We start from the raw sequence: 27255 nt of genomic DNA, 5'->3' as shown, positions 1-27255 counted from the left end.
GACATAAAATATAATTTTACATTTTAATATTACTAATTTTCGAAAATTATAAATAATATGTAAACATACAGCATAAAAAATGGAAAAATTACATTAAACATATGTAAAATTACCATTTTTCACTTAAAAAAAAGACGGCTTATCTCCATAATGTAACATTACCGTTTTATAAAAAAAAACATTATATATAATTTCGAAAATAATAAATATATGTAAACATACAACATAAAAAATGGAAATACTACATTAAACATATGTAAGATTGCCATTTTACATTTTTAATTTGAAAAAATAATATTTAAACATACAACATAAAAAATGGAAAACTACATTAAACATATGTAAGATTACCATTTTTCACTAAAAAAAGACGGCTTATCTCCATAATGTAACATTACTATTTTGTAAAAAAAAACATTATATATAATTTCGAAAATAATAAATAATATGTAAACATACAATATAAAAAATAGAAATACTACGTTAAACATATGTAAGATTACCATTTTACATTTAAAAATAACAATAATATGTAAACATACAACATAAAAAAATGGAAAAACTACATTAAACATATGTAAGATTACCATATTTCACTAAAAAAACGGCTTATCTCCATAATGTAACATTACCATTTTATAAAAAAAGAAAAAAAACATAAATATAACTATTTGACTATTTGTCCAAGTTCTTCTATTAAACATTGCCGTTTTACATTAAAAATGGAAAAAAAACATTAAGATTTAAACATCTATCTTAAAATATAAATAAATAATAAGTAAATATTATAAATATATAAATATAATAATTATATATACAATAATAAGTAAATGCACAATTTTAAAATATGGAAAGAGTACATTAAATATTAAACATCTATCTTAAAATGTAAAATATAGATATTAAGTAAATAGAAAGTATAAGAAAAAGAAATACACAACTTAAAAACAATGGAAAAAATATATTAATATTTAAACATCTATCTTAAAATGTAAAATATAGATATTACGCAAGTAGAAAGTATAAGAAAAAGAAATACACAATTTAAAAAAATGGAAAAAGTACGTTAGTATTTATACATCTATCTTAAAATGTAAATCTATCTTAAAATATAAAATTATTAGTAAATAGAAAATATAATAAATAGAAATACACAATATAAAGAAAAGTAAATAATAAGTAAATATTAATATAAGTAAATACGCAATTTAAAAATAGAAAATTACATTAAGATTTAAAATTATATCTTAAAATATACTAATAAAAGGGACCTTTTGAGGCTCCATAGAGCGTCTAGATCAGCAAAAAAAATTTCTCCCGAAAGATGACACGTGACATAAAATATAATTTTACATTTTAATATTACTAATTTTCGAAAATTATAAATAATATGTAAACATACAGCATAAAAAATGGAAAAATTACATTAAACATATGTAAAATTACCATTTTTCACTTAAAAAAAAGACGGCTTATCTCCATAATGTAACATTACCGTTTTATAAAAAAAAACATTATATATAATTTCGAAAATAATAAATATATGTAAACATACAACATAAAAATGGAAATACTACATTAAACATATGTAAGATTGCCATTTTACATTTTTAATTTGAAAAAATAATATTTAAACATACAACATAAAAAATGGAAAACTACATTAAACATATGTAAGATTACCATTTTTCACTAAAAAAAGACGGCTTATCTCCATAATGTAACATTACTATTTTGTAAAAAAAAACATTATATATAATTTCGAAAATAATAAATAATATGTAAACATACAACATAAAAAATAGAAATACTACGTTAAACATATGTAAGATTACCATTTTACATTTAAAAATAACAATAATATGTAAACATACAACATAAAAAAATGGAAAACTACATTAAACATATGTAAGATTACCATATTTCACTAAAAAACGGCTTATCTCCATAATGTAACATTACCATTTTATAAAAAAAAAAAAAAACATAAATATAACTATTTGACTATTTGTCCAAGTTCTTCTATTAAACATTGTCGTTTTACGTTAAAAATGGAAAAAAAACATTAAGATTTAAACATCTATCTTAAAATATAAATAAATAATAAGTAAATATTATAAATATATAAATATAATAATTATATATACAATAATAAGTAAATGCACAATTTTTAAAATATGGAAAGAGTACATTAAATATTAAACATCTATCTTAAAATGTAAAATATAGATATTAAGTAAATAGAAAGTATAAGAAAAAGAAATACACAACTTAAAAACAATGGAAAAAATATATTAATATTTAAACATCTATCTTAAAATGTAAAATATAGATATTACGCAAGTAGAAAGTATAAGAAAAAGAAATACACAATTTAAAAAATGAAAAAAGTACGTTAGTATTTATACATCTATCTTAAAATGTAAATCTATCTTAAAATGTAAATCTATCTTAAAATATAAAATTATTAGTAAATAGAAAATATAATAAATAGAAATACACAATATAAAGAAAAGTAAATAATAAGTAAATATTAATATAAGTAAATACGCAATTTAAAAATAGAAAATTACATTAAGATTTAAAATTATATCTTAAAATTTAAAATATAGATATTACGTAAATAGAAAGTATAACAAATGGAAATATACAATTTAAAGAAAATAGAAAATGTACATTAAAATTTAAACATCTATCTTAAAATGTAAAATAGAGATATTAAGTGAATAAAAAGTACAAGAAATGTAAATACATATACAGGAAAATAAATAATAAGTAAATAATGTAAATATATAATATATGAATTATATATATAATAAGTAAATACACAATTTTTTTAAAAATGGAAAAAGTTCATTAAGCGTTAAACATTTATCTTAAAATGTAAAATATATAATATAAGTAAATACACAATTTAAAAAAATGGAAAAAGTGCTTTAAGATTTAAATATCTATTTTAAAATATAAAATATAGATATTACGTAAATAAAAAAATATAAGAAACGGAAATAAACATTTTAAAAAATGGAAAAATTACATTAAGATTTAAACATCTATCTTAAAAATGGTAGTAAATTATATAAAAATGGAAATACCACATTAAACAAAAAAAAATAAAAAATGTATAGTTTTACATCAAGAAAGTCCCTATAAAATTCATTATTCCATCAACATCAACCTCACATTATCAAGGAAAACTTCAAAGCACTCGAGCAAAAAAATGGTTCCACCATCAACTCTTGCCGTCCCAAAAACCTTTTGATGACCTTGAAGGATATTTTTTATAAGAACGAATTTTTTGTTAGGTGGATTCATTGTTGGAAAACCCGCAACTTCCAAAAGCCAAACTTATTCATGGGAATTGAATTGCTTTTCATAGACTCAAAAGTATTCTTACAAATTTAAATTAATATAATCCATAATTTTATTGTTAATATTCATACTAACTCTTTCATGACCAAACCCTTACAGTTAATAACCATTCAAGTGTTTATCCCGAAACACTTCTTTCCTCGCCGAATCAGGTATTGGTTCATGTTGGTTTAGTATTGTTTTTGGTTTATTAACCGGTTTAGGATGGTCCTATTGTAAATATAATTTAAGTTGGTTTAGCATATATTATGCTTAAAATAAATTAAATTAAATTAAATAATAGTAATATTATGCTTAAAATATAATCTTAGAGAGTTTTCAAATATAGTTTACAGAACATTATAGGTGATGAATTTAATTTATTAAATTCGTTTATTACTTAAAACTAAGTTTTTTTTTTTAACATACTGAGTTGTAAATATCAATGCTGGATTGGTGAGTATAACATGAAGACAAAAATATAAATATTTCATTTTCAAGATAAGAAATTCAGCTTTTATTCAGTTACACAATATATAATGTCTTAAATTATTTTTAAAAAAATATACATAATTTATATATATAGATTAATCTTCCAAACTTAAACTATTATATTATATATGAATAATTTTTTTAAATAAAAATAATTTCTGATTTAAAAAAAATAAACAACAAATGGTTATTTTAAAATAATGGATGTAATTTACATTATACTATCATTTAACAAGCATTAGATACGTTTTGATATATCATTATTTTCTATTTCCAGAAAAAAAAATTGTTAAACATCAATATCATCTAGGTTAAGTATACTAACAGCACAAATTCAAACATCACAAAAAATATTTACATAAACATTATAATACAATAATTTAATCAAAAAATACAATTCAAAAAAATAATATTCAAAAGAATATTTATATACTTAATATTTGAAAATCTAAGATATTTTTTCTAAAATTGTACTTAGGACAAGGAGATCGACCATTTTTTTACGGATCGATCGATTGTTGAGCATGTGGTCGATCCGAAAACACTCTACAGTTTAATTAAATATCTAAAACATTTATTTCAACACTCAACAGATAGTTTTGCTAAATATGGTAACTAGATAGCCAACAAAATTACAAAAAAATATTTAAATAGTAAAAAATATGTTAATTTAACGTGTTAAAATTTAAAATAAATTTTAATTATGACATGCATCTTAAAATTTATATAAATATATATCATAACCTAAATATAAATAATTTAACAACTTGAATTAGAAAAAAAAAAATCTCGGGCGTAGCCCGGATTAATCCCTAGTACAAACTGATAACAAAGCCAAAACGGCCAAATGAAATGTTACTACAATAGCCAAGCTTGATACAAATGGTAGAAAGCAAACATTACACATATTCCACAAAAAAAGCGGTGAAAAGTCCTCTAAACTCAACATCAATGGACAATAGTGGTGAGGAATGTCACTACAAGAAAACAGCGGTATTCGGACGGACATTCCGACGGAAAATGAAATCCTCGGAATATCTCGAGGAATTTCCGAGGATATTCCGAGGGAACACAAATTTTGGTTTCCTCGGAATTTCCTCGGAATATATCGACGGAATTCCGATGAATTATTAATCCGTCGGAATATTCTTATGGAATACCAAGGGAAAACGTATTCCTCGGAAAGAAACCGATGAATTCCGAGGATATATTATAGCCGTTAGAGAGCCGTTGTGGGATTTTAAAAATTCCGAGGAAATTCCGACGAACTAGCCGTTTCCGTCGGAATTCCGTCGGAATTTCCTCGGTCTGTCGACAGGATTTCAACTATAAATACAAGCACCTCTCTTCCTCTTCATTCACTCCATATCTTCATCCTCCATCTTACTCTCTTTACACACAAATTTGATTCATAAAAAACATGTCTTCTTCAAATTATTTTCGTTCTTGGATCGATCGACCACATTTGGATTCGAACACGAGATTGCTTACGGAAGAATACCGTAAAAAATAATATGTAAACATACAACATAAAAAATGGAAAAACTACATTAAACATATGTAAGATTACCATTTTTCACTAAATAAATACGGCTTATCTCCATAATGTAACATTACTATTTTGTAAAAAAACAATTATATATAATTTTGAAAATAATAAATAATATGTAAATATATATAGATATTGATGGGCATTAAAACATATTATAATTTGGCTGAAGACTGTGTGGATGCGATTGCTGATTTTGTAAAAGGTATTCTACCCGAGGATAATGTAGCTTCTGGTTCATACTACGAGGTTCAGAAACTCGTAGCTGGTCTTGGTTTATCGTATCAGGTAATAGATGTATGCAGCGATAACTGCATGATTTATTGGAGGGCGGATGAACAGCGGGTTACATGCAAATTTTGTGGAAAGCCTCGTTATAAAGATACGAGTGGAAGAGTTCCAGTGCCATATAAAAGGATGTGGTATTTGCCTTTGACGGAAAGGTTGCAGAGGTTGTATCTGTCTGAACGCACAGCGCAGCCAATGAGATGGCATGCGGAGCACTCAACAGATGGTGAGATCAGACATCCTTCAGATGCAAAAGCGTGGAAGCATTTCCAATCAAAGTATCCCGAGTTTGCGTATGAGAGAAGAAATGTCTACCTTGGATTATGTACTGATGGTTTCAGCCCGTTTGGCAATAGTAGAAGACAATATTCTCTATGGCCAGTCATTCTTACACCATACAACCTACCCCCAAACTTGTGCTTGCGACGAGAGTTTTTGTTTCTCTCGATTCTCGTTCCCGGACCAGAGCATCCTAAGAGATCTCTTGATGTGTTTTTTCAGCTACTAATATATGAGTTGCAACAACTATGGACTCAAGGTGCTGAAACATACGATGTTTCGTGTAAGGAAAACTTTCAAATGCGGGCAGTACTAATGTGGACAATAAGTGATTTTTCAGCATATGGTATGTTATCTGGATGGACAACGCATGGAAGGCTATCATGTCCATATTGTCAAGATAATACTAATGCTTTCCAACTAAAACATGGAAGGAAAACGTGTTGGTTTGACTGTCACAGGAGATTCCTACCACCTGATCATCCATTTCGTAGGAGTAGGAATTTGTTTACGAAGAACAAGAGGGTGTTTGACAGTCCACCTCCGGAAATTTGTGGGAAAGATTTGAAGACACAACTAAGAGATTTTGGTGCAGAAAGGACGTCAGACGTTGGTGGACATGAGCGTTTTCCGGTAGATGCTGTTGGAGACCTACATAACTGGCACAAAAAAGTATTTTCTGGGATCTGCCATACTGGGAAGATCATCTGCTAAGGCATAATTTAGATGTCAAGCATATTGAGAATAACTTTTTTGACAATCTCATGAACACGATCCTTAATGTTCAAGGTAAAACAAAGGATAATTTGAAGTCAAGACTGGATTTAGTCGATATATGTGCTCGTTCAGAACTTCATGTTGATGAGAATGGTAGGGCTCCTTTTCCCATATACCGACTTGATGCAGAGGGAAAAGATGCGTTCTTTGATTAGATTTCAAACGATGTGGAATTTCTAGACGGTTACGCATCTAATTTGCGTAACTGTATCGACAGAAAGGAAGGAAAGTTTACTGGCTTGAAAAGCCACGATTGCCATGTAATGATGCAGCGCCTCCTTCCGTTTGCCTTCAAGGAACTATTACCACGAAATGTTCATGAAGCAATTGCAGGGATAAGTGGTTTCTTCCGCGATTTATGCACGAGATCAGTGACTCTTGAACGGTAAAGGGAATACTTACAATTCGTTTTGAAATTTTGTTATTTCATGGTTTATGATCATCTATACAAAGAATCCTCAATGGTATGCATTACAATTGTATAAGAAATGAAATACGGCAAAAAAAAATCGATGTTTTGAAACCCCAAAAACTAGTTCCTCGAAAATTCCTCGGAATATTCCGACGGAATTCCGACAGATATTTATGCATCCGTCGGAATTTCCTCGGAATATTTTCATTTAACCGGGCAAATATTTCGCGAAAATTGAAATCGGAATTCCGAGGAAATTCCGACGGAAACTATCCGTCGGACCCTAGGTTTTATAACCACGAGCCGCTTCTTCTTCCCCATTTCTCTCTTCTTCCTCTACGCGGCTCCTCTCTCCTCTCCGGCGATCTCCCCCTTCTCTCCGACGATATCTCCGGCGATCTCCCCCTTCTCTTACACAAATCATGTAAGGACCCTATCCCACTCTCTTAGGTTCTATTTGTTAGGTTTTTGTGTAGATTTGATAGATTTTTGTTAGGGTGATTGGTTAGGATTGTGATTTGGTTGTATAATAGGTTTAGAATTGTGATTTGGTTGAATAATTTGTTTTGTTGAATTGATTTAGAATTTTTTTATAAATTTTTTATTTTTTTTGTATTTATAAAATCGATTTTTGTATAAAAATTCGATTTTTTTGTATAAATTTGATTTTTGTATTTTACAAAATGATTTTTGTATATAAATTCGATTTTTTGGATTTTACAAAACGTTTTTTGTATATAAATTCGATTTTTTGGATTTTACAAAACATTTTTAATATCAATAAAACTTTTTTTTGTGAATAAAAACTATTATTTGGGATTTAAAAAAAATATATATATATATGTAATATAAATTTCTATATTTATTAAACATTTTTAATATTATTAAAACTAGTTTTTTTGTAATTATTAAACTATTTTTTATTTATTAAAACTATTTTTTGTTTATTAGAACTATTTTTATATATTTATTAAACATTTTTAATATCTATTAAAGATGTTTTGTGATTAAAAACTATTATTTGGAATTTAAAAAAAACAAATATATATATATATATATATATTTATATTATATAAATTTCTATATTTATTAAACATTTTTAATATTATTAAAACTTTTTTTTAATTAATAAACTATTTTTTATTTATTAAACTATTTTTTGTTTATTAGAACTATTTTAATATATTTATTAAATATTTTTAATATCTATAAAACTTTTTTTGTGATTAAAAACTATTATTTGGGATTTTTTTTTAAACAAAAAAAAATTAATTTATATATTTCTATATTTATTAAATTTTTTTTTTAATTTACAGGTGTCATGATGATCAGACCCGGCCTCGACAGCGTCGTGGTCGTGGTGGTACGGGGAGCTAGTCTCGGGATTCCAACCATTTTCAGGATTCCCCTTCGCCCCACAGCTCCTACCATACATCTCCCTCTGCTGCACCCGCTCCTGCTCCTCTCGCTCCCGCTGCTGCACCCGCTTCTGCTCCTCCGGGTCCTCTGGGAGTGATGAGTGTTGCGGAGTTGCTTCGACAGTCCGGTCGTGACCATCTTCCCTATCTCACTCCGTATCCACATGGACGGGGTCAAACATGGTAATTAAACATATTTTTTTTCTTTAAAATTTGATTCATTATTAACCGTTTGTTCTTTTTATTAGGTTCAACCGATCCGGGAACGGGATCAGCGCATGGATCAACCGTATGATGTACTCGACCCTCGACAGGGGACATCCGACTTTCACTGACTTTCCTACCGACAAGCAGCAACTGTGGTTTCGTTAGTTTGCGGTAAGTATTCTAATTTTTTACTTATATTTTTAATCTTTAATATAAATTTTCTACTAATTGTGTTTTTTTTTCAGCAAGAATTCAACTGGAATTCCGATGAGACGCTCTTTATCTATCACCACTTCGTCCATAAAGTTATGGACAACTATGGGAAGCAGATCCACGAGTGGAAAAAGAAGTGGGAAATCAACAAGGTTTGTTTTTAATTTATTATACAATTTTTTAATTTATTAAACGATTTTTTAATTTATTTAACTATTTTCTTTTTTTTTTTATTAAAAGGTCCCAAAGTCGATAAACAACACAGTCTGGACGGAGTTGTGTGCGCATTGGGATAAGGAAGAGACGAAAGAAACTTCTTCCACCAACTCCACCAACCGCAGGAGCGACCGTAAAGGAAAGGGCGTCTTCAAGCATAACTTGGGTGCTCAATCTATTGCCTCTCTAGGAGATCGCATGGTAAGTTCAGTCGCTTTTTCTTCAATTATTTAAGTTTTGAAATTTTATTTTTTTGTGCATTTCTTCTAATTTCTAATGTTTCTTTAATTTATGTTTTTTTCAAGGCGGAAGAAAATGATGGCGAGCCGGTTGATGATCTCGCCCTAATGAAGAGGGCGTATACCAGCAAGAAGACCGGCCAGATTGATGACGGTCTTGTGAGGGAAGTGGTCACCCTGGTCCAAACTCAGGTGCAGGACGAAGTGTCTCAGCTTCAAACCGAGGATGACGCTTCGACGGCTTCGACCAACTTGTCCCGGTTTTGAATCAACGAAATCATTGAATCCGTAAGTTCTTTTTTTTTTAAGTTTAATTCATTTATTTCTTGATTTAAATTTGGATATTTTCTATTTCAGTCGGTTCCAAAGAAGAAGGGACGTTTGGTCGGTTTGGATCGTCGCACCCGGTCAGTTCCTCCTTCTTCTGCACCACCGCCCTTTGTTGATCCAGAAGTACTTACGGCTCAGTTGAAGGACAAGGATGATCGCATATCTTTGTTAGAGACCCGGATGGCGGCTCAACAGGCGGTCTATGAGGCACAGAGGAGGTTGAACCAGCAAATGATGGAGATGATGCAGAGGATGTACCCGAACGAGGTGTTCCCGGACGTGCCAGACCCGTAGTTTTTTTTTCTTTCTAAAACTCGGAATGTTTTATTTTTATTTGTACAACTTTGAATATTAACTAATATGATTTCAATTTTAATTTTAATTTTATATTTTCGAATTTAAATATCAAAATTTTTATTTTTAAAAAAATATATATTTTTTTAAAAATTCTGAGGAAATGAACCCTTGGAATATACCGAGGGACTAGTTCCTCGGAATTTTCCGAGGGTCCAAATTCCGAGGAAATGAACCCTCGGAATATACCGAGGGACATGGTCCTCGGAATATACCGAGGGACATGGTCCTCGGAATATACCGAGGGACTCATTCCTCGGAATATACCGAGGGACTTGTTCCTCGGAATTTTCCGAGGGTTCAATTTCCTCGGAATTTCCCGATGAAAATTCCGAGGAACATTTCGTCGGAACTTCCGAGGTAAATTCCGAGGACGTTTTCCCTCGGTATATTCCGAGGAGCTTTCCGATGAACTGGTGGTCCTCGGAGTTTCATCGGAAATTTGTTTCCTCGGAATTCCGTCGGAAAATTCTGAGGGATTTCCGAGGAAAATGGAATTTCCGAGGAGTTATTTCCGAGGACTTGTTTCGTCGGTATGTCGTCGGAATAACGTTATTCCGACGACATACCGACGATTTTTTCCCTCAGTATGTCGCTGTTTTCTTGTAGTGTGTGATGATACTTATGATATTAGAGATCACATACGATGCTCCGGTGCCTAAGATTGAACCTACAATTGCCATATAACCTGGGATGTCTTCCAAGAACTCTCATCAAGACACAACCTTCTTCAAGCAAAGCGAAGGTATTAACACGGACACATAATGAACACAGCACCAGGGGGAGACTTCAAGAACGTTGAAAAACAGACAACTCATGTCAAAAAGAGATAACATTTGATCAAGCAAATAAACCTTTCACCATCAGGTCTTAGTCTTGCCACTTCTCTACTCTCTTCTTGGATCATTTGTGGTGCAGCATGCAAACTAAATAATTAGCTCAATCTAGGAATTCGAAGAACCACCCTAGAGAATCGCTTCGCTTAATCAAGAGATTTAAAGAACCATATTTGAGACCGGCTTCTTGTAAGACGGATTGAATTGAGTCTATACAAGGAATATAGTCAAATTTATTAAATTATCAAAAACTGTTTTCTATGAAAGAATACAAAGATTATAAATAAGACTTATAATCTAGGGTTTTGAATATAAATAAAAGGAAAATATCAATTTAATAAAAAATTGGAAAACTATAGAATCTGAAAATTTAATCGTATTATCTCTTTTCTTGTTTTTCAAGCATGATGCGGCTTCATCAATTTGGAACCTTTGGATAGCTAGAAACAGACCACTTTTTGAAAATAACCTCTTTTAAGTGATACAAAGACAGTGGTGGATGCAAAAGATTAGAAAACAATTAATTCTATCACCAAAAGCCTTTTCTCGTGGCCAAAACTCCACCAGTTGCTTATGTTAGGAATTTTCTGACTTGTTACATATATTGAATGTGGAATGATACATTAAAATGTGGAGGTTTTGGGTGGGTTATTCGAGGAATCGATGAATAACTTAGTTTTAGCAGTCGAAGCTTTAGCGGTACGGAAACTCTACAAGAAAACATAAGCTTAACGAAGGCGGTTTTCCTCGTGAGTTCGTCGTAAAAGAGGCTTCACGACATATTAGCGAGGAAACACGTTTTCTCGTTACTCATCCGTCGTAACACATATTTCCCCGCCAATTCGTCGTAACTTAGCGAGGAAAATATTTCGTCGTAAAGACGAAGTACATCATTTCGTCGTAAAGACCACGTAAATATTCCACGTAAGAAGGTCGCTATATTTCTTCGTAAATACCTCGAAAAGTGTTCCTCGTAAACTACACGTAAATACCTCGAAAGTGTTTCCTCGCAAAATACATGTAACTACCACGAAAGTATTTCCTCGTAAAATACTCGTTTATCTTTCCTCGTCATTTCCTCGTAAATGTTTTCTCGTAAAATACTCGTTTATTTTTTCTCGTCATTTCTTCGTAAAGTTTCCACGTAAATAGGTTGTACATTAGCTACAAATTTACTTCGTTTTTATTATTTTACAGAATTTAAAAATATAATTAAAAAATAATTAAAATTATTTAATTTATTAATAAAATTATAATTTAAAATAAAAATAAATCAATACGAAAATATTTTATATATAAATAAGTTTTGAATTTATAATACAACAACCGGAAAAAAAACTAAGGATCGTTCATCGCCTGGTAGAATTCATCACTCCTCCTCGCAACATCCGCCTCGTTATGTGTGTCGGATGACTCACCTCGAATGGGATGTTGTTGTCGCATGTTCCTCAACATGGACTCCCATTCCGGATTTGTGGCCGCTATAACGTCCAAGAAGCCCTCGACTCCACCAATACGAGATTTTGTCACGGCCAACTCATTGTGCAGCTCAGTGACTTCATCATCCCATCGCTGACCATAAGACGATGTCGCTCTCGGAACATCTCTGACGGAACCAATCCCCAATGTCCGTCCCTTTTTTTAGGGACAACCTTAAAACCAAAAATAAATATTGTTAGTAAAAATTAAAAGTTAAATTAAATGAATAATAAAAAATTAAAATTTTAGAAAATTTACCTCCTCGTAAATCTTATCCACTTCAAGTGTGGATAAGGTGACGGGTAATCCGTCGGTAGACTGTTGGGTCAGCTGGGTCTGGGGGTCTTCAACCCGAGCAACCACGTCGTTGTAGATTTGCTCGGACTTGTCATCTACAAATACGCCTGCCTTGTTCTTGTGGGTCCTCTCGTAAAGTTCCATAAGAGACGGGAGAAGTCCCGTCTCTTTGGCCTAAAAAACATTTAAGAAAGTTAGAATAAAAATATATATATATTAAAAATATTATTTAATAAAATATTTAATTACCATTTCCAAACGGACACCGGCGTGGGGTTTTTGGTCCGTAGTGTGAAGCATCGGCCCGTTTCCGTGCTCATCGACCGTGTTACGGGAGTTAGAGCAAGACTGGGCGATTCTAATGGAATCAGGAAGACGCCAATAACGGATGAGGCCATCCCACACATCTGTGGTGAGCTCAGCGGGTTTGCCACGCTCATACCCCTTCACGATCCAGTCACCCTTCCAGTTGGAGACCGTGTCCAACAAGCGAACTTTCGCCTTTGCGTTAAACTTCTTCTTCACCCTCTCAGTGATCCCCAAGGCCCAATTATATTTTTGTTGTTGGAAAAAATAAATTAACAATTAGTTTTTTAGAAAGTATATATATAAATCATGAAAAAATTAAATTATATATAATTAATTAATAGAAACTTACAGCGTAAATTTTGAACTACGTCTTTCTGACGTAGTGAGGCGTCTTACTCCAGTTCGGATGTGCCATGGAGAAGTAACCTTTGATTGTGTCGGTTACGTCCGATGCAAGACATCCGTCAACCCCCCACCTGAAAAATACAAATTTAAAATATAAATTATTTTTTAATGTTATAAAAAAATTTTAACGAATTAAAATAAAAATTAATGCAACATACCACAAAGTTCCATCCGGTCGGTCGGGGTCGATGACTGGTAAACCTTCTCTGCCTGGCAGACGGAGAATGTCCTCTACAGTAGTGTACTGCGAGTAAGGAGCACTCGGAGGCACCATCAAATCGGGATGAATATCGGCGGGCATCGGAGGTGCCATCGGAGGAGGCATCGTCGGAGGAGCCATCAGGGAAGGCACATGAGGAGCCGATGGTGCACTAGAAGATGTAGACCCAGAGACTCTCTGAGTGTACTGAGTCTCAGGGATAGTCTCCTGACCCGAAGAACCGGGAGCTGAAGAAGACGAGTCTAAACGACTACCCGACTCACCGAACATCTCTCTGTAATGAGCAGTAAGTCTGCCTTTTCGAACCTGAGAAAAAAATTTAATTTTTAAAATTAACATCAACACTATATTTCCCAACATTATCCACCTAATCAACACTAAATAACATAAAATTCGTAAACCTATCTAAATTCCCTATACTAACCACCTAATCTATCCTAAACTAACCAAATTAGAGAGAAATTTGAGAGGCTTACCATTGCCACGAAATGGAGAGGAAGTGGAGAGGAAGTAGAGAGGAAAGAAAGAGTGAGCGCTCGGGGTATATATAAGATTAAATATCGCTGCAATTTCCTCGTAAGGTTACGACGAAATAGCGAGCAATTACAAAGGCCCGCGTTTTATCCTACGAGGAAATAGCGAGGAATTACAAAGGTCCGCGTTTTTATATACGAGGTATTAACGACGATTTTATTATCGTTGCAAATTCCTCGTAACGTTACGACGAAATAGCGAGCAATTCTACGAGGAAATAGCAAGGAATTACAAAGGCCCGCGTTTTTATATACGAGGTATTAACGAGCCGCGCTTTCCTATAAATATACCCACAACTCTCCTTCTCAAACCACACACAAACTCCCAAATCACACTCCTCAGCAAAATCCTATTCAAATTATAAATATTTGAAAAAAAAAGAAGGGAAAAAGATATTAGAATTCATGTGGGCGAGACTTACATATTATAATTGCTGGAAGTCTTGCCACATGTGAATCTGGAATTTTTCTTTTTTTTCTTTTTTTTCTAGTTTTTACATTACGAGGTATTTACGACGATTTCGTCCTACGTGGAATTAATGAGGCCCGTGTTCTTTATTTATTTTACGAGGTGTTTACGATGATTTCGTCACACGTGAAATTAACGAGGCCCGTGTTCTTTATTTATTTTACTAGGTGTTTACGATGATTTCGTCCTACGTGGATTTAACGGGGGTCGCTTTCTTTATTTTTTATTTCATCGTTATTTCCTCGTCTTCTTACGAGTCCTTTACGACGATTCTCTCTTACGTGGAATTAACGAGGCCTGCGTCGTAAGTTCGACGTCGCTTTACGAGGAATTAACGAGTTTTATGTTTAAATCCCTAAAGTATGAAACCCCAAACCCCATATTCCTTATTTTCTACTTCATATATTCCAAACTCCATCTTTATTTCCATTCCAAACCACAATTCCCACATTTGCTTATTCATAAAACAAACTCCCACATTACCTTATTCATAAAACAAACTCTCACATCTTATTCATAAAACACCCTACACAAAATCAAATACATCAATCGGATACATCGACATTCTCGTCATCACTAGAAACATCATCATTTTCTTTAAACTCGTCTTCAACAGCTTCGTCTGTGGTATCATCGGTAAGATCTTCGTACTCGTGATTATGCGGATCAATGAGAAAGATGTCATCAATTTCTTGTTCAGGTTCCTCGACTTCATTTATCTGCTCTTCTTGCAATGGTGGTTCTTCTCCACTGATGATTCGTCCTCGAGGTGTAACTTTGATCTCTGCTAACCAATTTATACTCGAATCTCTCATCCGAGGGTATGGAAGGAAGTTAACTTGGTCTGCTTGTGAAGCTAAGATGAAAGGCTCGAATTTGTTGTACCTTCGTCCACCGTTGACATCAACTACACCAAATTTGTTAGACCGAACAACTCTGTTAACGACGGGGTCGAACCATTCACATTTGAAGAGGACGCATTTCAGCTTCAGTATCCCTAGAAATTTGACTTCAATAATCTCCGTCAAGATCCCGTAGAAATATGTTTCCCCTTTCACACATATTCCATAGTTACTGGTCGCCCGCTGTCTACCATACTCATATGTGTGAAAAGTATAGCCTCGTGTGAAATACATCTGTGATGTGGTGACCTTTACAAGTGGAGATTGAATTACTTCGTGTAACCACTTAGGATAATCTGCATCGTCGTCATAATCAACCTGCAAAAATAAAGAGAATGTTGAAATACTGATCATGTATGAAAAAAGAGTTTGAGTTAATACTTGATTCAGCAACCACTTAATGAAGTGTTGATCTTTTCTTTTTTCTACGTCACTTGTGGATATACCAGGAAATGTTTCTTCGACTTGAGAAACAAATAGGCTGTAAAATCACATTTTATAGGAATGAATCTCTCGCAGTTATATAATTAATTATACTTATATGTGTTTCGAAGTGTCCATATATGTTACCTTTCAAAATAACGCTTCAATGGATCCTCGCAATTGAGTAGAATATAGGTGTGTGCACTATGAGCGTCTTGTTCACTCGACCACCAAACCTCTTTAGACTTCCCACCGAGTCGCCCAATCTGGCTAAAGATGTCTGGAACACCAGCAACTGCATATGTTGGCGCAACACCACCATCATCATATCTTCTTGGAGCTCTTCTCAGGGTACGTACTTTTGACGCAAAGTAGTATGATGTGAAGTGAGAAACTTCTTCCGTTAAACTTCCAGCAATTATAGAACCTTCAACTTTGGCGAGGTTCTTTGCTTTTCCCTTCAAATATTTCATGGCTCGCTCATATTGATACATCCATCTGTAATGTACAGGTCCACGAAGCAATGCCTCATATGAGAGGTGGACAGCTAGATGCTCCATGACGTCAAAAAATCCGGGAGGAAATATCTTCTCCAAGTTGCACAACAAGATGAGAATGTTCTCCTGAAGCTGTTCCACAACTTCTTCTTTAAGAGTGCGTGTGCTCAGATCCCTGAAAAATGCTCCAATGCCTTTTATATTCCAAAAACAATTAAAAACATTGTTAGTCATATATTATTTTGCAAATTAGACCGTTATAAAATTATTATGATATAATACACTACGTACCTGCAAGTGCTTCATGTACGTTTGTTGGAAGTAGCTCTGCAATTGCAAAGGACAGTAGTCGTTGCATAGAGACATGACAATCATGACTCTTCATCCCGGAGAACTTTTGACCCTTTTCAACACATCTAGAGAGATTCGAAACATACCCATCGGGGAACTTCACTTCTGATGCCACCCAGTTGAACAACACCGACTTTTTTTCTGAAGACAATCTGAATATCGGAACGGGAACTTGCCATTGCTTTTAATATGTAACTCACTTCTTGAGCAAATATCCGGCAAGTCCAACCTCGATTTTATGTTGTCTTTTGTCTTCCCTGGGACATTCAATATTGTATTCATGATGTTCTCAAAGAAATTCTTCTCTATGTGCATCACATCGAGGTTGTGGTGCAGAAGAAGATCCTTCCAATATGGCAACTCCCAAAATATACTCTTCTTGTGCTAGTTGTGATGAACACCGTAAGAATCAGACATATTACGAGGGACATGCCAATTACCACCCCAACGAACTGTTGCTTTAGCTCCGTAGTAGTCGATTTGCGCTTCAATTTGTTCTCCAGTTAGATATGGAGGAGATGTGTCTCTCACAACCCTTTTGTGCCTAAACAAATTCTTGTTTCTTCGGTAAGGATGGCCAATGGTAAGAAATCGACGGTGACAATCAAACCAACTTGTCTTCCTACCATTCTTCAGTTGAAACGCATCTGTCGTTCCATTGAAATATGGACAAGCTAATCTCCCATGTGTAGTCCATCCAGACAACATCCCATAGGCAAGAAAATCACTTATGGTCCACAAAAGCATCGCTAGCATCGTAAAATTCGTCTTCATTGAACAGTCATACGTCCTCACCCCTGTTGACCACAAATCCTTCAACTCTTTTATCAGTGGTTGTAGGAAAACATCCAGGGACCTTTTTGGATGGTTCGGACCAGGTATTAATATGGTCAAGAATAGCAACCCCCGTTGCATGCATATCTCCGGTGGCAGATTGTATGGTGTAAGAAAGACTGGCCACAATGAATATTGTCTCCCTGACATTCCGAACAGACTAAATCCATCTGTGCAAAGTCCGAGATACACATTCCGGCTATTGCTAGCAAATCCGGATGTACTTTGTTGAAATGTTTCCAGGCTCTTGCATCTGATGGATGAGTCATCTCACCATCCGTCTGAGTATGCTCGACATGCCATCTCATCTTTCCAGCAGTCTGCTCTGATTGATACAATCTTTTCAATCTGTCTGTAATTGGTAGGTACCACATCCTTTGGTACGGTACCCTATTACGTCCCCGTCCTTGCGGTTTGAATCGTGGCTTCTTGCAGAATCGACATTCTTCTAGCTTCTCATCATCTTCCCAATAGATCATGCAGTTGTCGATGCAAACATCTATCATCTCCGAAGGCAACCCAAGACTATAAACCAGTTTCTGAATCTCATAATAAGAATCAGCAGACACATTGTCTTATGGCAAATACTTTTTAAACAAGTCCGCCCATTCGTTCATGCAACTTTCAGGTAGATTGTGATCAGTTTTAATATTCATCATTCTAGCAGCTAACGACAATTTAGAGAGACCTTCTCTACAACCACTGTAAAGTGGTTGATTCGCCGCGTTTAACATTTCGTAAAACTTTTTCGCATCTATATTAGGTTTTTCATCTTCATCATGAGCTACGAATGCATCAGCTACCATATCATGAACCCTATCATAATCTATTATCTCCTCCTGATGGTAACTATGTTCATTATGCAAATGATGATCAACCGGTTCTTTTTCCTGAAAATTGCTATTACTACTACTAGCTTCATTCTGATCATAATTAAAACCTTCTCCATGTTGAAACCAGATATAGTAATTTGGTGTGAAACCTCTATTTATTAAATGCTTCCAAACATTTTCACGGTTTGCCAGTTTCGAATTGTTGCATTTCCGACAAGGACAGAACATCTTACCACTTTCTTGGGCGAGCAGTGTTGAATCTGCTTGATGCATAAATGTCTCCAGACCCGCAAGGTATTCTTTTGTCACTCTCCCGTTAGCATCTCTATGCATATACATCCACTTCCGCAACTCGTAAATAGTCCCGGAGCCAGCCATTTTTTTTTCTTTCACGTTTTTTGTTGTTGGTGTGTTTAAAATGATGTTCAAACATCCATATTTATAGGAAATTTCGAATCTGGTAGTTGTAATTTTCCTATGAATTTAAGACGAAAGTTAATTAGCTAGAAAAAAAAAAACGTGTAACACCTACAAAGTTGGTGGATTCAAAATATCCTCGCTAAATACACGTAAATTATTTTCTCGTAATTAACACGCGAAGTTTACGTCATATTTACGAGGAAATAATGTTTCCTCGTAAAAGACACGTCAAATTACATCGAATTTACGACGAAAAGCTTTAATCGTTACTTTACAAGGAAATAACGATGACATTATTTTTCCACGTAAGTTTCTCGTAAAATCGACGTAAATTTACGATGATTGTTTTTCCTCGTTAACTTTCCTCGTTAAGCATGTCGCTAAGAGCTCTTCGATCAGAAAAGACGGTTGGATTTTCAAATTCCCATAAACTTTCTGACTTGGACGTCCTTGTCTCTCACATGTGTTCAGGGTAAGAGCTGAACGAGATTGCAAGTATTCTCCACATTATTAGTAATTTGCTAATTTCTTCACTCTTTTATCTTCTAATTTTATTCTACTCACAACAAATTGTGTAGCCGATGCACTTGCGAAGAATGCTCTAGCTAAACTCTTTTTCAATCACTCTCCTTTGAGTGTTTATAAAATGGACGCAGGACGCTTTGACCTACAAATGTCTGTTGAACTTTCTAACTTTTTTGAGAAAGCATGCATGCCCTTGGTGCTCCTAATGGTCCTAACCATTTTATGTGGTGCAAACTCATTTCTCCATCAGTCAAACCTCATATTTCAACATTTATATGAATTTAATATATATATATATTCAAATAATCATGATACATGTATAGATATATTTGTATCTTTAAATGTTAATTTTAGATAGTGTATGTTTAATTCTATAATTTGTAGTACTTTATAAGCGTTAATTGATTGAATAACGCTAAATTTGAATTCAAATTGGAAGACCATTAACTAAATAACAGACTACATTTTTGACTAAACTTCCTAATCATTGATTCATTAAGACACCGTTGTTATTCTAATAATAAAATCACCGAAAAGCAGTTAATTAGCTCAAAACACATGCATCAAAAAAAGAAAACTTGATTACTTTGCTTGCAAGCTTAATGGCAAAGGCTTTATTACAGTACATGCTATTTATGAATTAATATTCAATTTTGTACATTCTTTCAAACGGAAGATTCGAGAAATTATTTTTTATCAGAAATGTACAAATCAAAGTTGCATGATCCGAACAATAATCGAGAGAGATCGTCCTGATACGATATCCAATTCGATCTTCTTTTTTCTGCCCTTCCAGAATATCCAAAGATTACTTTCACCACTCAGGATATTATTTGACTATTCTTAGAAAAACAATAATATAAAAACTCAAATCACTTTTGATTTCATTTTGCCCGAAAACTTTATTGCCAAGGATTTCATTTTATTTTATATATGGTTTTGCCAGATTTGAATATGACTCTTTGGAAACAGAATAAACAAATAATTTTCTACGTACATGCAAAATCTCACAGATATGCAAAGATCTCTCTCGATATCATAATTTCCCTCTCTTTTTTCCTTTTTCCACTCTTCCTTATAAATCCCTAACCTCCACTCCAAATCCTCCATCACGTTTGCAAAATCATATATACACTCATATTCTCTCTCCCTATCTATTGAGATCCTTTGTTTCCAGAGATCGTTGATATGGCGGAGGTTATGCGTTCTGAGACCTTAAACATATCCAACAACACTTCTTCCTTAGCATCGCCAGAGCTTCTTCATGTTCTCGCCGTTGACGATAGCATCGTCGATCGGAAGTTCATCGAACGGCTACTCAGAGTCTCTTCGTGTAAAGGTAAACCGCCATGTTTCGGTTCAACGTTTTCGTTTTGTAGAATCATGTTCGAAATCTGACTGTGTGTTTTTTTGTTAATTATTCAGTTACTGTTGTCGATAGCGCGACAAGAGCTTTGCAATACCTTGGATTAGATGGAGACAACAACTCAGTTGGATTTGAGGTAATACATCTGATGATAGCAGTCTTTTTTATTTTCTTCTTAAAAATCCTTTCCGTACTGAAGATTTTCAAAATTTTCAGGATCTCAAGATTAATCTGATAATGACGGATTACTCTATGCCTGGGATGACTGGATATGAACTACTTAAGAAGATCAAAGTATGTTTATCTAGTTTGTTTCATTCAATCGATCTCATATCAGCAAATACAATGAAAGTTTTGTACTAATTTGTTTTATGAAATTTGATTTTTTTATAGGAATCATCAGCTTTCAGAGAAATTCCAGTTGTCATTATGTCCTCAGAGAACATCTTGCCTCGTATTGATAGGTATGTTCTGTTTTCCTGTTATCTTAATCACGATCCTTAATCTTTGTTTAAGTTCATAATCATGTAAGATTATGAATTACCAGTAATAGTAATTCTATTAGACTTTGTGCATTTGTTACTTCAGGAGATTCGGATGATTAAAAGGGTTTTGTTTAGGGTAACTTTTAAGTAATCAAACTACTGTACTTTGGAGTTTTTTTTTAAATACAGTCAGCCGATATGTATTGACCAAATTACGTTGTTTATAATCAATCGTATGAGACTTGCATGATAAAAGTATTATTACTTTAACCATCATGGCCAACTGTGGTGGTGATCGAGCTAAGATTTGGTGTTACTTTCGTGGGTCCTTTGACAAAATTTTCTAGAGGATATTAGGAATATATAATAAGTAATAAATTGTTTCTTGTGTCCACAAAATAAGTGAAGAATAATCCATCATAGGCTAAGCAATATCTTCTCTTGAGATTTGATTCTGTTGCCGGGGATGTGTTAATAACCCCAAAACTGTATAATACTATTCTTTTGATATGTTTTTTTCGTAATCTTTGGTAGGGTCATTTATAAATCTCATCCTCGTGTTAGACACCCCACATGCTTTTTGCTTATTATTAAAAAACCATCATTTACCAAAAAATAAGTCTAGTAATGTGATTGCCTATTATTATTATGAGCTGGCCATTTTGTGGATCCAAAGCTATTATCTTTGTGGAATACGATCACTGATATTTGATTCTCTATTTGTGGATTCAGATGTCTCGAAGAAGGTGCTGAAGATTTCTTACTGAAGCCTGTGAAATTGGCTGATGTGAAAAGATTAAGAGATTCTTTGCTGAAAGCTGAGGAACGAGTTTTCAAGAACATTATGCACAAAAGAGAGCTAGAAGCTAATGATATCTTCTCACAGCTAAAACGCGCAAAGATCTGAGTTTTTCTTTTCATATTCCATGATATGATCTTACAAAAGCTCCTGTATAAAAGGCTCAAAACGATTCACACACACTTACGCATGTTCTGATTCTTTCGGCTTACGTTTTTGGAACTTTAACAGCCTTTTTGCTGATAGAACCAGTGAGGACTGATGGAGGTTTTTCTCTCATTAAATAGAAATGTAAATTTTAGACCGAAGGAAATTGAGATTCATTCGAGATGACATACATTTTTTTTTTGTTTTTTTGCATTAGATATGTACAATGTTGTTAATCGTGGAAATTTACTACTAGGAACTTTGTGCTTTCTGGGCCTTCACTTTACGTGGAAAAAGCGTTATTTACTAATGAGTTATTATGACACACCCAAATAAAAATATATGATAATTGTCGAGAAAACTTAAAGTAATGATTTAGAAATGGATTACTACCCGGGTTATTGAAATATAAACACCAATATTTATCAAGTTTGGAAGCTTTTGCTTCTTCGGCTTCCTCCGAGGGTCGGGTTTACAAGTGTATTATAGGTTTTATTTTTAAAAGGGATTCATCACGTTATATGAAAAAAAAAAAGCTCAAGTTTGCAACAATTATAGTTTTCCATATTGCAAACTGTCGTCGTTTAACATGAGTTCGAGTTCTTTTCATCATTGTCTCAAACAAGTCTGAATTACATAGTTGCGACGTGTGTTTGTTCGTAATATATTTTTTCACCGGTGAACCCTTCATGTCTCCATCTTAAATTGCTTGATCATAAATGTTCCTGATTTGTAGCCCCTCTGTAAACCCTATATATATGATTCTCATCTTTGATGAACCCAATTTGTATCTCCACAAAACTCATTGATTCTTCTTAGCTGTAACCATCTTCTAGAAAATGTTTCTCTCTGCCTCTCCAGTTCCTCAAACCGGCTTCCCGGCGTCCATCACTCAACCTTCGAGTCTCTCGGTCTTGGTCGTAGTAGTCAGAGCATAGCTTCTGACTTCCTCCGCTTATGGGATTCCCTGAACTTCAAGAAAGATAGGGAGTTTGTGGGAATCACGGTTATCTTCCTTGATGAAAAGGTAAGTTAATATTCAATCTATCACACTTATTTAACATAATTGTTTTAATTGATTTCCTGATTCTTTGTTGAATAACATTATTTGCATATTCTATGATTCATGGGTTTACTCCTGTCGAACGTGCTAATCATTAAAGACCATTTTTGAAAGCAAGTTCCATTGTGAAAGTTGATCGTTTTGAGGTTGCTAGGTTCTCAAGCTTGTACAAGATAACTGATCATCCATTCTTCATTTGTTTCATCTCACTAACCATTATTGATGAAGTCATCACGACTGCTCCTGAGATCAATTTCCAGTCAAGATTAGACTGTTCGACATTCTCCAAGTGATTACGAACACAAACTTCCATGTATATTATAATATTGCATCTGGGTTTATATTATGTTTCAATATCATAACTGATATTTAAACTCGCAAATGTGGTTGGACGAATCCGTTCTGTCCAGGGCTCTGACCTCACCAAAAAAAACAACTCGAGTCGTTATCCGTCTCCTCATTGATCTGTAAGAAACAATCAACACATAATTCCCTTTATATTACTGTCTATAATGTGCTAACATCAATAATCAAAAATATTTCCTACCCAAGATTTGTGGTAGTCTATTTATCTCCCTTACTTATCAATCTAATACAGCTTAAAAGAAACCACGGTAACCCAAACACTAAAAACTAGAATCCCAAAAAAGACGAATCATTAATGATTACCTCTCTTTTTGTCTAATTTTACAAAAAAACTTCAAAACAAATATTACAAACCAATCAACACAACTAAAACTCAACGACACATACTTTGAGTCAGCTAAACAAATACAAACTACACGACCAGCTATTTAACAATTTACAAACTTACTTTCGCAGATGCTTACGAAGAAGACGAAGACGACAACCAAGATCAGTGAAATTACCTAAACAAAAAAGCAGAGTAAGTTACAAACTCTGATAAATACAACTAACAATGATTTTTGTTTACATATTACCCATCAAATAAAAGAGAAACAAACACAACCACACTAGGAGATACAAGAAACAATCCCAATAGACACAAAGGCGGCAACAACATCTCCACCTGCTCACTCCTCTTGTCTTATTAAAATAGTTTACATGCTCAATGTCAACAGACCAATGCTATTATCTTCTTATAAGAAATACATGTATTCGTTTAAAACCCATTAAGGACCAAATACTAATTGTCACTCATTTTATAGTTATTTCTACAAGTCTTCATGTATTTGTTTTAAAGGTCCAGTAAAAGCAACAAGTGTAAACATAGGAAAATATATAACCAACATAATAAGAATAAAACAAATTATTACTTAATACACAGAAGTTACACAACTAAACTACAGAAAAAATATCTAGAAACAAAAGGTACTCTCAACAACCTTAATATAATTTATATAATCTCAACAGTACAAGTAACAAATTAAAAAGACAAACAAACAATAAGTCTCAGTGACACAACAAGCAACACCACGAACTATATCAATCACATTACTAACACAGTTTAGTCCTTCATGAGTGGAGAACAGTGCATACACAGTTCATCATCACAACTCTAACCCTAAAACAATAAAAAACTTGAAAAACAATGATCAATCCAAAACGCAAAATTCATAATTAGACTGTTTGACAATTTCCAAGTGATTGCGAACACAAACCTAGAACTCTCAGGTATATTATCATATTGCATATGGGTTTATAATATGTTTCGTTATCATAACTGATATTTAAACTCGCAGATGTGGTTGGGCAAATCCATTCTTTCCAAGGCTCTGACCTTAGCAAAGAAACAACTCGAGTCGTTATATGTCTCCTCATTGATCCGTAAGAAACAATCAACACACAATTCCCTTTATATTATTATCTATATTGTGCTAACATCAATAATCAAAAATATTTCATACCCAAAATATGTGGTCGTCTATTTATCTCCTTTACTTATCAAACTAATTATACACAAACCTTTATTTTACTGCTTAAAAGAAACCACAACAACCCAAACAATCAAAACACCAAAAACTAGAATTCCAAAAAAAGACGAATCATTAATGATCACCTCTCTTTTTTGTCTAATCTTAGAAATAAACTTCAAAATAAATATACCAAACCAATCACCTCAACTAAAACTCAACGACACATACATCGAGTCAGTTAAACAAATACAAACTACACAGCCAACTATTTAACAATTTACAAACTTACTTTCGCAACGACACATACATCGAGTCATCTAAACAAATACAAACTATACGGCCAGCTATTTAATAATTTACAAACTTACTTTCGCAACGAGGAATACGAAGACGACAACCAAGATCAGTGAAATTACCTAAACAAAAAAGCAGAATAAGTTATGAACTCTGATAAATACAACTAACAACGATTTTTGTTTACATATTACCCATCAAATAAGAGATAAACAAACACAGCCACAACAAGAGATACAAGAGACAATCTCGACAGACACAAATGCGGCAACAACAGCTCCACCTGCTCACTCCTCTTGTCTTATAAAAATAGTTTACATGCTCAATGTCAACAGGCCAATGCTATTGTCTTCTTATGAGAAATACATAAATTCGTTTGAAACTCATTAAAGCTCAAATACTCAGAACTGCACTCATTTTATAGTTTTTTCTACAAGTCTTCATGTATTTGTTTTAAAGGTCCGGTAAGAGCAACAAGTTTAAAAATAAAATAAAAACATATAACAAACATAATAAAGATGATAAAAATTATCAGTTAATACACACAACTTACACGACTAAACTGAAGAAAAAATATTCAGAAATAAAAGGTACTCTCAACAACTTTAACATAATTTATGTACTCTCAACCATACAAGAAACAAATTAAAAAGACAAACAAACAATAAGTTTCAGTTACACAACAAACAACAACACGAACTATATCAATCACATTACTAACACAGTTTAGTCATTCGTAAGTGGAGAACAATACATACACAATTTATCATCACAACTCTAACCTTATAACAATAAAAAAAACTTGAAAAATAACTCAAAACGCAAAATTCACAACTACAATAACCCTAACAAAAATATTGAAATGAAACCAGAATTTTGTCCATAAGGCATTGCCTCTAGTTACTTAAAATGTTGGACCACAAGTGGCTTTTCCTAGAAATTTGCCAAGAGTTTCCTACTCTTTTCCATCCTTAACCCAGTATTCGTTTTGACGTGTATAGCTAAAGGAAAAAAAGAAGATGCAAATAACGTGTATCAAAATTCTAAAGATTTTTGCAATTCGGTTGTACGCAAACAAACTATAACCAAAATTCTAAAGACTGTATGATAAATGATCGACAAAAGAACTGATTATCATATTACTATTTCGTAACTCATCTGTGAAACTGTTAAATTTAACTTATTTTGATTATCATATTACCACCATTGAGTTCTCGAACCACCACCACCTCTCCCAGGCCCCCACCCAAAAAAAAAACTCTTTTCAGTTCTATATTGTTTTAAATATATTGAAAATGAAAACAAATAAAAATAAAATTGAATTACGGAACTTTGTTTGCTGGAAACTCAAAACAGAACCCAACCGAATAAAATTTGATTATAATCCTGTTAGTTTATTTCATAACTAATGTATAAAAAGTCAAATCAAACGACCGGACAAAACAGTCTTTCTGAATTCTGAACGCAAACCGGGATAGACAAGGAACTCGAGAGAAGGTTGCTGTGGTTTGGACAGTTTATAGGCCAGTTGAAAGAAATTGAACTGGTTCGATATGTGGAAAGCTATCCGGTTTACTTCCAGATAAGATTTTTGAAAAAAGAAACAGAGGGTAAAGCAGACAGAGTTCTACTAGCAGACAAAGACTTTAAAATCTGGTATGGAAACCAAGTCAAGCGACAATAACTACTTATTTTCCCAAGAGGATACAAACTTTCCTCAACCAAAAAAAAAAGCATATAAAAATAGAATTTTCCATGAAAATTTC

The 27255-nt window shown here is 33.3% G+C and overlaps 1 protein-coding gene across 1 annotated transcript; it reads left to right on the top strand.

Annotated features, from left to right (window-relative positions):
* Window positions 1-20336: 20336 nt before the first annotated feature.
* Window positions 20337-22441, top strand: LOC106408933 (two-component response regulator ARR5). The gene is made up of 5 exons (XM_013849616.2): window positions 20337-20797; window positions 20884-20960; window positions 21041-21118; window positions 21218-21288; window positions 22042-22441. Exons 1-5 carry the CDS (start codon window positions 20647-20649, stop codon window positions 22214-22216), a joined length of 552 nt encoding a protein of 183 aa, XP_013705070.1. The 5' UTR covers window positions 20337-20646; the 3' UTR covers window positions 22217-22441.
* Window positions 22442-27255: the final 4814 nt, after the last annotated feature.

This window comes from Brassica napus, chromosome C8 (genome assembly GCF_020379485.1).
Source record: "Brassica napus cultivar Da-Ae chromosome C8, Da-Ae, whole genome shotgun sequence".
In the NCBI taxonomy this organism is placed as follows: domain Eukaryota; kingdom Viridiplantae; phylum Streptophyta; class Magnoliopsida; order Brassicales; family Brassicaceae; genus Brassica; species Brassica napus.
This window is presented reverse-complemented; position numbering and strand designations above follow the sequence as displayed.

Coding starts and splice junctions, on each gene's coding strand:
- LOC106408933 (XM_013849616.2), top strand. CDS start 20,647: ATGGCGGAGGTTATGCGTTCTGAGACCTTAAACATATCCAACAACACT. Junction 20,961..21,040: donor ACAACTCAGTTGGATTTGAG/GTAATACATCTG, acceptor CAAAATTTTCAG/GATCTCAAGATTAATCTGAT. Junction 21,119..21,217: donor AACTACTTAAGAAGATCAAA/GTATGTTTATCT, acceptor ATTTTTTTATAG/GAATCATCAGCTTTCAGAGA.